Source organism: Haliotis asinina, chromosome 14, assembly GCF_037392515.1.
Source record: "Haliotis asinina isolate JCU_RB_2024 chromosome 14, JCU_Hal_asi_v2, whole genome shotgun sequence".
Taxonomy (NCBI): Eukaryota; Metazoa; Mollusca; class Gastropoda; order Lepetellida; family Haliotidae; genus Haliotis; species Haliotis asinina.
Window position 1 is genome coordinate 26572586 of NC_090293.1, and position 18770 is coordinate 26591355.

General features: G+C 38.9%; 1 protein-coding gene across 2 annotated transcripts in view; it reads left to right on the forward strand.

The window, feature by feature from the left end:
- The window catches only part of LOC137261146 (uncharacterized), a 33436-nt gene extending 15314 nt beyond the window's left edge, over positions 1–18122 (forward strand). Inside the window, exons 2-5 of one of the 2 annotated variants that reach the window (XR_010954842.1) lie at positions 6063–6210; positions 9510–9650; positions 16016–16531; positions 16791–18122. Coding sequence is in view for 1 of the 2 variants with exons in the window: in XM_067798849.1 (XP_067654950.1) it covers positions 6063–6210; positions 9510–9650; positions 16016–16154 (428 nt within the window). In the remaining variant the exon portion in view is untranslated. Of the gene's footprint in view, positions 1–6062; positions 6211–9509; positions 9651–16015 lie in introns of both variants that reach the window. The other variant, XM_067798849.1, reaches the window with a different exon arrangement.
- The last annotated feature ends 648 nt before the right edge of the window (positions 18123–18770 follow it).

Here is an 18770-nt window from a genome sequence, read left to right on the forward strand (position 1 = left end):
AAAGGCTACGAAAACAGAAAGTGCCCCCTTAACACGCTCTACGCCAGCAATAGCACGCACCGGTATCAAAATCAGCATGGAAAGTAGAGATTTGTTGCTCGACACAACATAGCAGTCATGCAGCGGGGACATGTAGGCAAACCAGAGATCAGGTCATGCGATAGTGCAGTATCTGATCGTATTGACAAACGCGATGTGTCAACATTCATATCGTTTTTGTTTTCAGGATGTTTTGTGTGTAATGTGATGTTGGTTGCTTTGGTTTTGGTTCTTTAGTTTGTTTCTTTGTTTGTGTCTTTGCTTGTTTTGCTTTGCTTGTTTCTGATATTTCTTTCTATTTTATTTTTTTAATATTTTTTTATTTTATTTTTTTTATTTTTTTTTATTTGCTGTTGGACATTATTTGTTTTGATTTTGTTTTGGGGGCTTTTTGGGGTGTAGGTATCTTCTTCATTGGGGGATGGGGGTGTGGGGTAGGGGAAGTTGTTTGAGTTTTTTTCTGTTGTTTTTAGATTTGGTTTGGTTTGCTTTCGGGTGGGTGTGTTGTGGTTTGACTGGAACTAGATAGTCTAGTGATTGACATCATGCGCATCGATGTAGGCAACTGGGGTGCGATGACGTGCCATGATGTCAGCGTGTCTGACCACCCGATCTTGTAAGCCGCCTCTTACGGCAAGCATGGATTGCTGAAGATCAATTTTCGCCAGAATCTTTAGGAGTATTTGAATTACATCGTTTTATGGCAAATGCTGAGAGAAAACATACATCCTTTGAATTTCGGTTTCATTCAGTTGACACAGGTGGAAAAACAAACATATGTTTGGTCATAACACAAACGGCTGTCAATATCGCCCGTTCCTTAGATCCTACAGATTACATCAAGAACGCGATTGATTAGTTGATTCTGGGTGTTCGTATTTCATCAAACAGGCAGTTATATCATAATCGATCAGCACAATGGTAGTGGTGCGGCATTCAGTGAGAACATCATTAAGAAACTGACATTGATCCATGGGTTGTTGACGCATACAAGCTTGACATATATGCTGCCATGTTTCACTGAATCATTGACGGTTGTCCCAACCAATATGCCATTCGATTGCTCCATGCTAGAGTTATCAGAATGTTACTACAACTGTCGTCAAAGAGTCATGTATTATCAGTGTCCCATGGTAGCTGCGTTTCAGGATGGCAATCACAACAGCAACATTATCAACGACGATGTTGTAGGCGAAAAACAACATCGTCGCCGACACTAGATCAATATCAGCATGCGTGTGTTGTCGTTGCAAGCACATATTAACAATGCTGGACAATGTAAAAAGCGAACATTGAGATGTACGATCGACTGATACGCCATTACAGCCTTGAGCTGTTATCACTTCATGCACTCTCTTTGTACCTGGTGTTTGCTGATGTCGACTTTAAACGACGGTGTGTTTGCAGACCAATTGAAAGGGACTTAGAATGTTGCAGTAAGTGTTATACAATAAGTTCTCGTGAGACATGTTAAAGTACAACGAAACGAAAGCGTTTGAATCGCCTGTCTATGAAAAAACGTCGGCATACATGTATATTAGTTATTTTGCACTTTAGGAAATACGTTTTCAGTGAACACATTCTACATGCTTGGCAGTGAGCAAAGTTTTTGTGGGCAAGATTTTTAGTTTATAAATTTGAAACACGACGGTATATGTCTGCCGCCCTTAAATTGTCATCACTTATATGGACCTAGTTATCGCTGCTATTCAACACTACTATACATTCTCGACCAGACAACCATGACACCAGTTATGTACAAAGCTGAAAAAATATATATTTCAATACAATTGAACTCTGACTACAAACATTGAAGAACATAGTGAGTGAGTGAGTGAGTATGGTTTTATGCCGCTTTTAGCAGTATTGCAGCAGTATCACTGCAGGGGACTGTTATCGGTCTTGTTTGCTCACATGTCAGTTTCAGTATAGCAATGCTGATCCGCCTGTTAATAGGACGTCAGGTGTAAAAGGGGATACAAGTATTGCAACCCGTTTGTATCACAGGAACTTTATTATCTTGTGGTAAATCGTAGGCGCAGAAATATCGATTGCCAATCGTTTATATTCGTTGATGTTTCCCTTTGTATTTTCCTTTCATTTCCATGCCAGAATAACCAAAGGCGATTGTTTTTTGTTGGTGGTGTAAGTCAATATAAGAAGCGGTTTTATTGACAGAGGTTTGCTGTGTAAATATACCTGATTTTCACCATATCGACAGTGATCAAGCACACAGGACAGGCAACACGGAGCAGGTGGATTATCACTGAAGGCGAATATAGTCGCCCAGTTGTCAGTGGATGTCAGTGAAGGGTGCATTGCCACGTTATTCAGTACAAGCCACGCTAGGCTGTTTCTGTCGTCGACCATGTTGTCTGTAAGACGGTGTCTTTTGAGGATGGAGACGTTGTTCGTTACGCAGTGCATGTCGGTAATGGTGTCGCTCCTGTTTACAAGTCCCGGAAATCATCGATGAAGGTCGCGTTGCACGTTAGGCAGATTGCCTCGGAATACCGCCATATACGATTCGAGGTCCTTGCGATCCCACCAGTTTCTTTTCCCTAATCTGCAATCACCATTGGTGCATGTCGATTATTTTCCAGGACCGAATTCTTTCTTCAAAAATAAGTCATAACGTTTTTCATGATCTACTTTGTTTGGAGAGCACATTTACCTTTCATTCATACACATTACACGCACAATTTACGTTAATGTTTTGTTTGTTCGCTTGCTTCATTTGTTGTTTTCTCACCAATTGTCCATGGTGGCGATCTGTAAATCATTGTGTCTGGACCAGACACTACACAACAGCAGATATAAGCATCGATCTACGCAATTAGGATACAATGACATGTGACGTCCAGGTCACCGAGCCTGACCACCCCATCCCGTCAATAAGATGATGCCCGAGTTGGCCCCCGCTCATCTTATGACCCTTACACACGCCAGAAGGTTCTAATCCCGGTTCTCCACAATGATGGTTTTTCAGCACCAACTATGTGCTCAAACGTTTCACCAAAGCTGTAAACGAACGTGCTAGACCTGCCTCACTTCTGGATTTCATCCTGATATTGCTGGAATATTACTAAAAGAAGCGTAAAACTATAATCACTCACTCACCCACTCTCAAGTACATGTATGCAATACCACACCAAACAGAAAATTGTTAGCGTGGAACATTTGTAGACAAATAATCGATTTTTCTGGCGGAATTTATTTTTAAAGTTAATGAAAGCAACTACTATAAGTCATGGTTTAAACACAATTTAAATGTTTTCAAAACAATAAAACGATGCGGTTATTCCCGGAATGTCTTCTAAAATTGTATATGTGTCTAAAATATTCTGCATGTCATGTCATTATTTATGCGTACATACAACAGCTTCAATCTATAACACGTTGCCTAGTGATTGACGTATATTTTACACTTGAATGTGACATCGGTAAAAGCATGAGGATAACGTCCTTACAGTGCTGTCAAAATAAACAAGACATATCGACCATTTATCAGAAAAGGAGATCATCACTTTATCAAACATCACGGCATATCCAAATCGAAGAATCGAAGAATCCAGAAGCTGGTGAAACCTTTTATCGCTGTTCCTTCATCAATTGAAAGAGCAATGTTATTAATTCATATTTTAACGATCAACAGTTAATTCGATGTATAATTTAATGTTCGTCCACATGACATAGAGTAAATGCAAAGAAAATAAATATAATGGAAGTCCAAAAATAAATGTGTCATGGCTGTGAAATATTCATGTATTAATGCTCGGATTCGAAATTATCGAATGGTTCATCCGGAAATCAAAGTACTTTAGTTATTAAGTTGACAGAACGAGAAGATGTGGTTTCGCGTGCGTGCGCGTGTGTGCATGTGTGTGCGTATATATGTACATACGTCGAGGCAAAGGTACATCCCACCTTCTAATCTGCTTAACAGATTCTATTAAGGATTAAAGGCAATAAAAAGCGATCAAAACAGCTGACACCAGGTGTTCATGGAAACTGAGGATGTTGACGCGAGCCTTGAGCGACTGAAAAACATCTGATTGTATGGAGCGTTGATTAACGGATATTTGTCATGTGATCCATTATCTAGAATTTCCCCTTGCGTCGCCCTTGTACACGGTTAGCGTTGTTTAATTAGCCACAGCAGGTTTAACATGTTTCCCATGGGCCAATATTGTATTACAGACAGTATGATTGATGTATCAGCATGGGAAAACACTTGTCACTGTAATCGCAGCGCTGTAAACAACTCGTCATGCACTAGCGGACAACAGCAAGAATACACTTAAAATGGCCTTACCTGTAAAAGCTTATGAAACTTTATTATCAATGGTCGCCGCAACTAAAGGTCTACAATTATAATGAGAAAATTTGTAGATTTATTATGAATTTGAGGAGCCTTTTCCAGGACAGATATTCTGTCCAAAGCGCAAAATCTGATCTTTATTGCTCTGGATAACCCAAATTGCCCATGAAACAGCTAGTAGGTTAATAGTCTCAAGACTTATTTCACCGGGTACCCATTTTCTGTGAACAGAAACAATATTGAAGAGACTCTCTTACATAAGGTGCGACCACGTGTATCACGTCTCCTTCGTTATGGAGCTGAAGTCCTAGAAACTCTCATGAGTCAAGATGTCACAAACGGTACCCGTGCTCTCCGCGCCCAGGTTTGCTTAACCAATCTCGAATGTACCACCGTTGAATAACCACTTCTTGTTTGTTTTACCTCCATCAGCACAGTGTTTAGTCTACATTGCTCGTCAAAACACTTCGGTGCACTCTTCATTGTGCCTTGTGCCTTGTGCCCGAAGAGTGCATCATATTTACAAATCAGATCAAGTATTCAATATGATTCCCGAAATGGCCACAGGTCAGCTGAAGCTTGGAAAATCACCATCTAGACATGATGAAGAAACAGTTGAAGCTTCAAGAATTGTACACCATCAAGAACTGTACACCGTCCAGGCATATCGTAAGAATAGTTAATGCTTGGGAAGTCGCCATCTGGACATGATAAAGAAACAGTTAACGGTTGAAGAACCATCATCTAGACGTGATGCAGAAACGGATGACACTTGAGGAACCACCATCTGGACATGATGAAGAAACGGTTAAAGACTGGGGAATTATTACCAACCTTATACAATATTGTAAATCACTCTAAAATGCTATTTCACCATTTCAAATTAATAACGTGAGCCCCTTTCGTTCTAAAGCCAGTTCTGCTCCTACCTTTACGAGTAAAATGCATATTTACTCTGGGCTAATCACCATGTGTCTAAGGTGACGAATGGGTCCTCTGAGTACTCTGTCTTTTTATTGGCTGGACATTCCATTTGTTATATATGTTTTTCTTTTAAACCAACCTATTCCAACCATACCGATAAATATACTAACATCGCCTGTGCATGAATACATGCTTACTAAAAGGTGGCCATCGATCAACGTCCACAGGCTAGAAGGTCAACAGTAACACATGACCAATGACGTCCATTCTGCATGGAACACCTATCATTTAAGATATAAAGGTGTTCGTCAAAATGCATTATCTGAAGGTGTACAGGAGGAGTGAGTGATTGAGTAGTTTTACGCGGTTTTCAGCAATAATCCATAAATATCACGGCGGGGAATGTCAGAAATGGACTTCACACATTGTACCCGCGTGGGGAATCGGGTGTACGGCATGACAAGCGAGCGGTTTAACCACTAGGTTACCCATCGCACGTGTTCTTAATACCGTTATATTAAGGGGAAGAGGCAAATGTCATGATGCCTCGTTGAAATGTTTTCACTGGTAAAAACAATAGGCTGGGGTAGGATGATGACAAACTTGAACCCTAATCAGATCGATAATCAGTTCGACTTTCAGAAGTTAATAGTGAGTGAGATTGTACCCATGTGGGGAATCCAACCCGAGTCTTCGGTGTGAGAGTGAACGCTTTAGCCACAAGGGTACCCCACCCTAGGAGCGCTTGAAATCTGATGTGTTGTAACTGTGTTGGCAGATGCTGTTTGGGGAAGGCAGTGTCTGAAGAACCAGCAGCTTGGAGAGGTGACTGGGAACATCTATCAGTGCGAGGATGCAACAAAACCTGAGTGCTGTGAAAAGGAGAGCTCGTTCACATGTTGCGAGCCAGCTGCCACCAGAAATTTGTGAGTATTTGCCCTACGTGCTGAAACACGATACAATAATTAACAATGTCCGTGTGTAAGTTGTTCATGTATCCTTGCCCATCTCATTATGGCGATGGAAAAACCTTTGCAAAATCGTTCGCTCGTGACTCTGAAAGTTTGGGTTTGATCCCCAAAATGATACGCTGAGTAAATCCAATTCCTGACTAGATAGTGATGATATAAGCTTCTCGCTCCCATCTCGTAGGCTTCTCTTTTCCACTTTTAGATCACATGACAGTTTCTTAAAAAATCAATATTTGCACGAGTCTGGTTCAGAATGATCTGCAATTCATGTTCAAAAGTGCGGACCACAATGATGAATTCCTTGTATATTTGTACGTGCACTGGAGTCTACACCGAGCTTTGAATGATACGGCACCAAATGCACCTTGTACATGTACCATAGCCTAGTGGCTCTCTTTACTGTCTGTGTCTGTATCTCACTTTATAATTCTTGGTTATCCGAATGGTGACAAAACCGGCCATAAATTTCGGTCCGTTTACACGGACACCATTATACTTTATGTAATGACCCCCCATTTCAATGCATTATGTCCACTTGACCTTCATATTAATTCTCCCACTTAAACCCAGACCAAAAGCAAAGTCGATATACTAGACTAGAGATACTAGTCATCTGCGACAGTGTCAGAACTGCATGTACGGAGTGCTTTTACCTCCAACTCCCACAGAAACTTATGGAAATGTGGAGTTCGGGGAGGATGACTGAAGTGATCAAAACCAAATTCACAGAAAGATTCAACTGTTCCAAGCTAGATTCCCCTCTATCCGCCTGTGCAACTATGGTCGTATTCACTGCAGTACCTTCGTGCAGCAACAACAACCCCTGCATTTTGCGTGTATTGTTGTCCACAGTTCAGTCATCATGTATTGTCAGCAGTGAGTGGGTGAGAGTTTACACCGCTTTTAGGTATATTCCAGCAATATCACGTTGGAGGACACCAGAAACGGAATTCACAAATTGTACCCGTGTGAGGAATGGGACCCTGGTCGTCAGCGTGACGAGCGAACGCTTTAAGCACAAGGCTACCCCACCTGCAAATATCCTATCCCACAGATGTTATATCTCTACAAATCTCATAATCTTCCATCTTTGGATTGAGTCTGGAACATTTCTGGAGCATCAAATGTTGGGTTTTTCACGGCATTGGTTCGTCTTTCTTCTAAACCCAGAAATAAGATCCTATGTGTTGGCACCAATGATGAACGAATGATGCCGATGATTACGAACATCATGAACGTGCGCCATGAAGAAGTTTATGAGCCATAATTGTTATTCCTATGAAGTGCAATTGACAAATTTAAACACATATTTTACAAAAAAAAATGATGTTATATCTAGCGCATGTTCGTAATCATCGGCACGACTTCGATGTTCGGATGTAAACAACCTCCAGGGGCATGACTCGTGACACTCCTCTAGAGTGACAATCTGTAAAAACACTTACAACACCTCATACCTAAACGCATTCAACACGGGTGGTCAAAGATGGATGAGTATAAAAATGTAATAGTAGGAACTAAAAACAAAACTCACCGAGACGGGTGCTTCTTCCAACGACGCCATGTTTTGCTGCGTGAGTTTCCGCTCGCGACCGAAAAATCTCCGAAGATGGCCGAGCGTGTTTCCAGTATTACCGACATTCCTTCCGATAGGGGTGATGTGAATCTGTTATTACCGCTAAACTACCGATATCGCTGCAACTGTTTCGCGAGTGGGCTGCGTTTGTTTACATTTGAGATGCAATTCCTTCAAATTTGCTGTAATTCCTTCAATTACTTAGGGGGGCCTGCTGAAGTCATCAGTCTTTAACTAACATGACAGGAACGTCCTTTCATCTTTAGACGGCACTTCGTTCCTTCAGTAAGGATCCTGCATATTACGATTACTATCTTTTGCACCTCACACATTTCAAGAATGGTGATTTTGTCGAGTGATGTTTGTCATTGGTACCCATAAGCTAGTTCTCAAAACTTATCATCTTCGTCTACCCTATTTTCCAAAACAGAGACTGTGGTGGAAAAGTTCTGAGAATGTATAGAGCACCCTTAAGGGTTTGCACAGATCAAGTACACTACTGTTCATCGTTACAGGCTGCATTTGCACCCAATACACAACCCTGAGGCATTTGCCTACAGGTATCAAAGTGACGAGATACTCTCTGCTATAGAAATAGGGGAAGATGACCATCAATTAGAGATGAGAAAATGGTGTCTACATCGGGGACTATGCTCATTCCTTTCCAGCATGTAAAAGGTGGACTACTGAGTTCAAGGGGAGAACCTCAGAGACAAAAGACCTTCAGCTGCCACTATTATTGAAACTGTAAAGCAGAAATATGATTTTATTACGTATAATACACAACTGGCCCGTGCACTGGACATCTTTCATGAGCTGACAACATTCTGAGGCTGGGTTTGGATTTGGATATTTCTTCCGACAGCTTCAGCATTAAGGATGCTGTAAAACATAAGCGATTTTATTGCAAATTATTGACAATTGACCTGTGCACAGGACATGTTAAACTGAGAAGATATGCAACTGGATATGTTTCAGACCAACAGAAACTGTGAAACATACATGATGTTATTATGGGTGATAGACAACATTAGGCATCTGTTGTGACTTGAGAAAATTCTGAATTTGACTTTGGATCACTAACTCTTAACTGGACACACTCCAGATTCACCATCTCTAAAAAATGACATCTCTTTTTAGATTTTTGGCAAAGATCAAAGACTGAAAAACTTTGAAAGCAGTGGAAAATCTCATGTCTTCTTCTCCATATGAAGGCAAAGTCCCATCCATCGGTCCCGAAGAAATCTTAATGATGGGGTGTTTCACTCGAGCATTTACATGTACACAAGACTGCCATGGCTATAACACATGAATCTGACTCTGCAATCGTCATCAATATTCAAAAGAGAATGCAGAGTCGCCACAAAGGGAATAATTCCTTCTTTTCCAAAACTTGAAGAAAAATCTGTCTGGCTAACATTGTACAAATGGTAATGACATCATTTCTGATATGAAACATCTGTTTACACGTCCACGGGGAAGATTTCTTCTTTAGTGGGATGCATGTACTCATTGTGTGGTGCAAGTGGCTCGACCTCAGAGATTACACTGAGAAATAACTAGCAAAGAAAACAATGAAAACCTCTCGAACACTACTCTCTTATTTTTAACGCTTAATCAGGCGTACACATGAGGCAACTGCTTATCATTTTCAAAAGGTTTCATTGTTCATTAACAGAATAGAACAAGTACAACTATGGGGCATCGTGAGCGCCATCGCCATCATCATCGGCGTCCTCCTCTTCTGCCTATGCAAGGACGTCAACTACTGCGCATCTGACAAGACGGTCAAGGAGAAGGTGCAGGAGGTATTATGCAGGTACGCAACGGGCATCACATAGACATTACACATGGTAAAGAACATGCATGTACCTATAACTGGTGGATTGTAAGAATGTCATTGTGTAATAGGTGTGTCGGTATGTACCTGTTACGTCGTTGTGTACTAAGTATGTCAGTATGTACTAGGTACTGTCCATGTTGGAAGTACAGGTATGTTGCTGTGTACTAGATATGTTGGTATGCACGAGACATGTTGGTGTGTTCTAGATATGTTGGTATGCACGTGACATGTTGGTGTGTTCTAGTTATGTTGGTATGTACTAGCTATGTTGGTATGTACTAGCTATGTTGGTATGTACTAGATATGTTGGTGTGTACTAGGTATGTTAGTATTTACTAGATATGTTGGTGTGTACTAGATATGATGGTGTGTACTAGATATGTTGCTGTGTACTAGATATGTTGATATGTGCTGATATGTTGGTATGTACTGGGTATGTTGGTGTGTTCTAGATATGTTGGTGTGTACTAGATATGTTAGTATTTACTAGATATGTTGGTGTGTACTAGATATGATGGTGTGTACTAGATATGTTGGTGTGTACTAGATATGTTGGTATGTGCTGATATGTTGGTATGTACTGGGTATGTTGGTGTGTTCTAGATATGTTGGTGTGTACTAGGTGTGTTAGTATGTACTAGATATGTTGGTATGTACTGATATGTTGGTAGGTTCTGGGTATGTCGGTGTTTACCAGGTATGTCGGTATGTACTAGGTATGAGACCGGATTATATAACCTTGTGGTGAAAGCGTTTGCTCATCTCTCTGTTAAACAGGGGTCTGTTTCGAACACTGGGACAGTGTGTTATGAATATATGTGGTGTTCGCCGTCTAGATTTTACTGACATTTCGTTCTTTCACTCATGAACATAGTGTTGAAATTATTGTCGTGTGTAGGCACGTGTGTACGTTGTATCTGGTGAAATGTGGGTACACGACAGACATAATTTTGATAGAACTAGTGGGATACACAAAGAATACTAAACGACCTTCCGTGTAATACGGTTTATTAAACGAGTGAATGGTTTGCTATCAAACGAGCGAAAGATGTGATAAAAGTGGCATCTCACGGAAGCAAGTTTAGTGCTGTTTGCTATTCTAGAAACATAAACTGATAGAAACTTCCTACAGAGTGATGGCTTTCATGTCAAGTTTCCACAAATCAAGCAAATCAAATACCATTGCGACAGACGTATAAGCATTGTGACGTCATAAATATAACCATAATGACCGTTACAGGCATAATGTTGACGTTATTGTTGGATGTAGGTATGTTACTGGAATAATGTTGACGTTATTGTTAGATGTATGTATGTTACTGGAATAATGATGACGTTATGGTTAGATGTAGGTATGTTACTGGAATAATGATGACGTTATTGTTAGATGTATGTATGTTACTGGAATAATGTTGACGTTATTGTTAGATGTATGTATGTTACTGGAATAATGTTGACGTTATTGTTAGATGTATGTATGTTACTGGAATAATGATGACGTTATGGTTAGATGTATGTATGTTACTGGAATAATGATGACGTTATTGTTAGATGTAGGTATGTTACTGGAATAATGTTGACGTTATTGTTAGATGTATGTATGTTACTGGAATAATGTTGACGTTATTGTTAGATGTATGTATGTTACTGGAATAATGTTGACGTTATTGTTGGATGTAGGTATGTTACTGGAATAATGTTGAAGTTATTGTTAGATGTAGGTATGTTACTGGAATAATGTTGACGTTATTGTTAGATGTAGGTATGTTACTGGAATAATGTTGACGTTATTGTTAGATGTAGGTATGTTACTGGAATAATGTTGACGTTATTGTTAGATGTATGTGTGTTACTGGAATAATGTTGACGTTATTGTTAGATGTATGTATGTTACTGGAATAATGTTGACGTTATTGTTAGATGTAGGTATGTTACTGGAATAATGTTGACGTTATTGTTAGATGTATGTATGTTACTGGAATAATGTTGACGTTATGGTTAGATGTATGTATGTTACTGGAATAATGTTGACGTTATTGTTAGATGTATGTATGTTACTGGAATAATGTTGACGTTATTGTTAGATGTAGGTATGTTACTGGAATAATGTTGACGTTATTGTTAGATGTATGTATGTTACTGGAATAATAATGACGTTATGGTTAGATGTATGTATGTTACTGGAATAATGTTGACGTTATTGTTAGATGTAGGTATGTTACTGGAATAATGTTGACGTTATTGTTAGATGTAGGTATGTTACTGGAATAATGTTGACGTTATTGTTAGATGTAGGTATGTTACAGGAATAATGTTGACGTTATTGTTAGATGTAGGTATGTTACTGGAATAATGTTGACGTTATTGTTGGATGTAGGTATGTTACTGGAATAATGATGACGTTATTGTTGGATGTAGGTATGTTACTGGAATAATGATGACGTTATGGTTAGATGTAGGTATGTTACTGGAATAATGTTGACGTTATTGTTGGATGTATGTATGTTACTGGAATAATGTTGACGTTACTGTTGGATGTAGGTATGTTACTGGAATAATGTTGACGTTATTGTTAGATGTAGGTATGTTACTGGAATAATGTTGACGTTATTGTTGGATGTAGGTATGTTACTGGAATAATGATGACGTTATGGTTAGATGTATGTATGTTACTGGAATAATGATGACGTTATGGTTAGATGTATGTATGTTACTGGAATAATGTTGACGTTATGGTTAGATGTATGTATGTTACTGGAATAATGATGACGTTATGGTTAGATGTATGTATGTTACTGGAATAATGTTGACGTTATTGTTGGATGTAGGTATGTTACTGGAATAATGTTGACGTTATTGTTGGATGTAGGTATGTTACAGGAATAATGTTGACGTTATTGTTAGATGTATGTATGTTACTGGAATAATGTTGACGTTATTGTTGGATGTATGTATGTTACTGGAATAATGTTGACGTTATTGTTAGATGTAGGTATGTTACAGGAATAATGATGACGTTATGGTTAGATGTAGGTATGCTACAGGCATAATGTTGACGTTATGGTTAGATGTATGTATGTTACTGGAATAATGTTGACGTTATTGTTAGATGTAGGTATGTTACTGGAATAATGATGACCTTATGGTTAGATGTAGGTATGTTACAGGAATAATGATGACGTTATGGTTAGATGTATGTATGTTTCTGGAATATTGATGACGTTATGGTTAGATGTAGGTATGTTACAGGCATAATGTTGACGTTATTGTTAGATGTAGGTATGTTGCAGGAATAATGTTGACGTTATTGTTGGATGAAGGTATGTTACAGGCATAATGTTGACGTTATTGTTGGATGTAGGTATGTTACAGGAATACTTTTGCCTTTATTGTTGGATGTAGGCATGTTACAGGAATAATTTTGCATTTATTGTTGGATGTATGTATGTTACAGGAATAATTTTGCCTTTATTGTTCTTTGTAGGTATGTCACATGAATAATTTTGCCTTTATTGTTGGATGTCGGTATGTTACAGGAATAATTTTGCCTTTATTGTTGGATGTAGGCATGTTACAGGAATAATTTTGCCTTTATTGTTGGACGTAGGCATGTTACAGGAATAATTTTGCCTTTATTGTTGGATGTAGGCATGTTACAGGAATAATATTGCCTTTATTGTTGGATGTAGGTATGTTACAGGAATAATTTTGCCTTTATTGTTCGATGTAGGTATGTTACAGGCATAATTAATGTTGATGTGAGTACATTACGTGCATATCGTTGACATTCTAGTATATAGTTATCATAGAGGAAAATGATGCCGTTATTGAATTACCGTACAGGCACCATACTGACATTATTGTGGTATGTGTATAAGCTACAACCTGTTTGTTGGTAGTGATTATATGATACGTATTATCTTGATCTCCCATTAACTGCAGGTCAATTTATGTCAAGTGTTTAGTTCCTGTACGAAATTCTCAGACCCATATACAATGCAAAATACATAGAGATGCATGTACAATATATAGATTGCAGCATTGCTTTAGTTTACAACATTAAAGTTTAGTTTACGTAACATTAATATATATAGACAAACAGACATACATGCATACACACACACATACTCTCTCTCTCTCTCTCTCTGTCTCTGTCTGTCTGTCTGTCTCTCACTCATATTATGGTGATTAAATATTGTATATGTTATATCTATCAGGTTTTCTCAAGTTCTACATTCACTCTCCCTGAATTTGTTTGGTTGCCATAACAATTTACTTAACCTTTTTATAAATACTACATTCTGCGTTGATAGAAAAGATCTAAATTTGTACATGTTCAGGTCTTGTTGATATACATAAGGAAGTATTCAGTTTGTAGCGTGCTATATAATGTACAAATGAAAAAAAATATGGTACTCGTCTTCAGTTGCTAATTTACAATATAGACATATTTTCCACCATCTCCTTTCATTATATTTTAATCTTAATAAGCCAACTCAGAAATTAATAAATGTGTTCAATAATACAATCTAAATATTTCTCAAAGGGACAAAATACTTTCGTATTCACGATACATACAGTATCTGGAGCGTTAATTCAGGGTACAAGCCCAAGAGTGGAATAACATATTAACAGCAACATTTTAAAGACATTAAAAAGAGGATATATATCTCCTACAGATTGAAACATTCATACGTAACCAAAACCATGCGAGAATATAAGGTGCATAAGTAGTGTCGCCACAGTTAAAGTAAAATAATTGAATTTCATATACTTTAACATGTGTCCGATTTTCGTGCATAACTTAAGTCGCAGTCAGTATCTTAATGTTTTACACATTGCGTTAATGCAGAACGGGTTCCTGTCACATTCTCCAAATACAATGGCAGGTGTTGATTGTATAGTATGTATGTATGTATGTATGTATGTATGTATGTATGTATGTATGTATGTATGTATGTATGTATGTATGTATGTATGTATGTATGTATGTATGTATGTATGTATGTATGTATGTATGTATGTATGTATGTATGTATCAGATGTATACAGTCGATGATACAGGTGATATGTAGGTGTTACAGTTGCAAAACTAAAATTGGAGGGGGGGGGTTTGGTTTTACGCCGCTTTTAGCAATATTCCAGCTATATCACGGCGGGGGACACAAGAAAATGGGCCTTACACATTGTACCCACGTGGGGAATCGAACTCGGGTCTTCGGCGTGACGAGCGAACGCTTTAACCACTAGGCTACCCCACCGCCCCTTCTAAAAGTGGAAGTGGTACATTGTTACGTCATAGGCATACTTAGTGTTACATGTAGCCTACGTGAACATTATATACATGACGCTGTTCAAAAAAGTTTCTCAGATCAACCAACCTTCGGCAATCGCCAGTTACTAGTGAAAGATGTTAACCCCTCTAGGGAGCCATGTAGTTAGCAGAGGTGCCCATGGTCCTTACTGTGGTGTCCTCAACTGTACCGCTGACGTCCCCTAGTCTCGTTTTATGTATAGCTGTCAGATTATCAGTTTTAATGTTCTGTAGCATTTAAAAAACAAATATGTGATGCATTGCTAGTTGATTTTCGGCCTATCTTTATAAAGACACAATGTGGCTAAACTATTGCCGATGTGACTTAACCTCACTCACTAACTCACTCACTCACTCACTCTCGGATATATCAGCGTACGTAGTAATAAGCTGATCGTATTAAGAAATCTTCATTAAAAGCAGGTTTAGTAACAACTCACTCACTCATTATGTTTAGGGAGCCCCCTCGGTGCGTGATAATCAGGTGCATGATAATGTGTTGCGAGGGCCGCAGAGGTCATGTGAAAGATTCGCCGAATACCATATTGAATTACGATTTATTTTACTTTAAAGTGACACATGAAGATCCGGGTGAGAAATAACCTTCACCAAACCATGCTTGTCCTAAGAGACGACTGTTGGGATCGCCTAGTCAGGCACGCTGCGTAGATCGCTGTTGTTTGTCACTGGATTGTCTGGTCCAAACTCGAGTGTGGCGTTAAACAAGAAGTAACAATACAATGAAAAGACTTGAGACAGAGTTAGAATGAAGTATTTGTTAGCATGGCTGACAGGTGACGACCACAGGTGCAACCCTTTAATATGAAGGGGCGGTGGGGTAGCCTAGTGGTTAAAGTGCTTGTTCGTCACACCCAAGTCCTTGGTTCGATTCCCCACGTGGGTATAATGTATGAAGCCCATTTCTGGTGTCCCCCGCCCTGATATTGCTGTAATATTATTATAAGCAGCGTAAAACTAAACTCACTCACTCACTATCTGATATTTTGTTTTAAATCTGCATTTGCAGGCGTAACAACAAACTGGACGATGCAAGTAAATGCGACAGCGAATACGACGACATCAACACCGGTCCGTCAACGTCTCCGGTCATCAGTCTATCCTCCAGCGATCCTTCAACAAGGCCGACAACTGTAGAGAAGATGTAACTCATCATCATCAAATCACTAGCAAAGCAAGAGGGGATAACTCCTGTAAATAGTAACGGTGACGCGGACTTTGTGTAAATCAAACACTTGGCCTTAGGATTAACAAGCCTGAAGAAGAAGGGTTAAAATAATGAATTTGGTGCTCTATATACTGATAGAATAAAATAAAGGAACACATGAAATGGCAAGTACTCATGAATCAAATTATTAACCTTCGGTGCAATAAAAAAACATTCGAAACAACCCGGAAATGGATACACGAACTTGCATCTGTTTCTTTATTTGTTTCCATCAGCATATTTTCGACAGAAAAGAATCATTTTGTAATGAAGATTTATCGTCCAGGAATAGAAAAGACGAAAAGGCAATGCCATAGGGTGCCAACTCGCGTATGGTGTACAGGATGCTAATAAGTGCTAATATCTCTAATAAGTGGTATACAGGTGCGTAAAATGGTTATCTGATATTTCGCTACCATTTCTTCAGAGATGAATTATATTTTCCGTCTCTTTTTCTTGTAAAGAGTGACAAATCAATAACATATTTAGCCCAACGATCATCTGCACCCTGTCCCATAATTCTCTCTAAAACTTCTCTAAAAGAAGATCTCTGAAAGGGCGAGGTTGGCGCCCTAAGAACATGGTCATCTTTGTGCTGTATGCACTGTGGGCCAGACCTGGAAACAAACACAATACCTTATATTTTTTTATGACTCTGAAACATACGTTCCGGGTGCGGTTCGAGGAAGTCACGTGTTTTCTGGTTCTGAATATTGGATGATTCTTAAATTGTTCCTGTGCTCTAGATAATCGCAGAAAATATCAGCGCTACTGCACTTCATGAATATCGCATTGGGATCGTAATAACTGTCAGTGATCTTGATGGCGTTTGATACCATTCCTGAAAAGAGCCAGGTGAAAACCCTTGAACCCAGTCTAACAGACCCCTCGGTGGAACTGAAGTTGATGAAATCTCCAGACATTCTCTGTGCGGTATCTCTGTCTCGGACAAGCGGTGCCACCACGACAGAGAGCATGCGCAAAGTAGGGAGAATGCGCTCGTGCCGGAAATGACGTAACATAAATGGATAACACGAACTGTTGACATCGAATCGCGCCTTAGTGATCAGGCGCCATCATAAGAAAGAGCATTTGCAAAATATGGAGATTGTGTCACATGCCGGAAATGACGTAACACTAGTTGTTGACACCGACTCGCGCCTTACTAATGTTTTGTATCTTATTGTTTACTTCAGTGTTCAGGAAAATGACCTCGACTTTACATAGACAGATGCCATACTATAGCTGGCTGGTAAACATACCCGTTAATATTTGAACAAGTCAAATAAATGTTAAATTTTCAAATAATGGATATGTTATTATTCCAACCACAGAAACATCAATATATGTGATCGGATTTCACGTGAAATTTTTCATGAGCTTCAACCTTTCATTGAAGTGTTATTTCTTTAACAAATATCTTCAGGCCCTCATTAATATCAACACTTCTTCAAAAAAATTCCAAATTATCTCTGACCGTCTGCTTAGTGATATCGCATTTTAGATTACACTTCGGAATTTTCAATAAAAGGCAGATTGTCCTCTTCCCAAGAGCGTCATATTCTCATTCCGCACTGATTACAGTGGAAGCTGTCAAAACCGGCATATGTCCATACCAAGTCCAAGTTGTCCAAGTTGACAACACCGGCATAAAATCTCAGTCCCATTTGTGGTTTGTACACTTATCATCAGCTCTCCAATCCGGCACAGTGTCTAAATTGGAAAATTTCTTGAATACCGCTGCGTGTCAGTTTAGACAGCTTCCACTGTAGTTTGCTGTAAAAGCTATTAAGTGTTAGAACGACAGAACCTCCAGCGTCTGTTTGGTGTTTGTATTCACTTTGTACATAGAACGTCTTCATGTTTTCATGTTCGATTGAAATCTTATATAAACTCATGTTCTAATGGAGTTTTCTTCACTTTCCGTTGTTTGTTTGTTCTGGTTGTTTTATTTTTATTTACTTACTTATTTATTTTTGTTTTATGTTTCGGGGTTTTTTTCTGTAAAAGAAGCACGGGCAAGAATACAGAATAGCGCTGGTCATTAAAACACAACAGAATGCCTCATTTCAGTTAAATATGGTTAAAACGTAAAGTAGTAATTGCTGACATAAAACGTTTTGAGAACTTTAATACTATTCAACTGTTCACATCGTCTTCACATTTGTTATATTCAATCACGCCAGTTGGTCCAACTCCATGATTGTAAATAGTAAACGACTGTAAACGATTGTAAACGACTCGGTTTCGATTCCGGACATGGGTATAATGTGTGAGGCCCATTTCTGGTGTCCCCCGTCGTGATATTGCTGGAATATTGCGTAAAATCATGTCCATTCATTCATTCATTCATTCATTCACTTTTTTATTTATCGTTTTCATGGAGCATGTAGACAAGATTCTGATTGTGATTTAAACCTTTTCCGTTCTAGATTTTCAAATGGTACGTTGTACAACATCAACAATGAACCACCTCAAAATTCCAACTGATATCTCCATCCTAACATAATTAGAATCCAATTTTAAAACGCGCTTTTTTGTGCTGATAGTCAGTGCA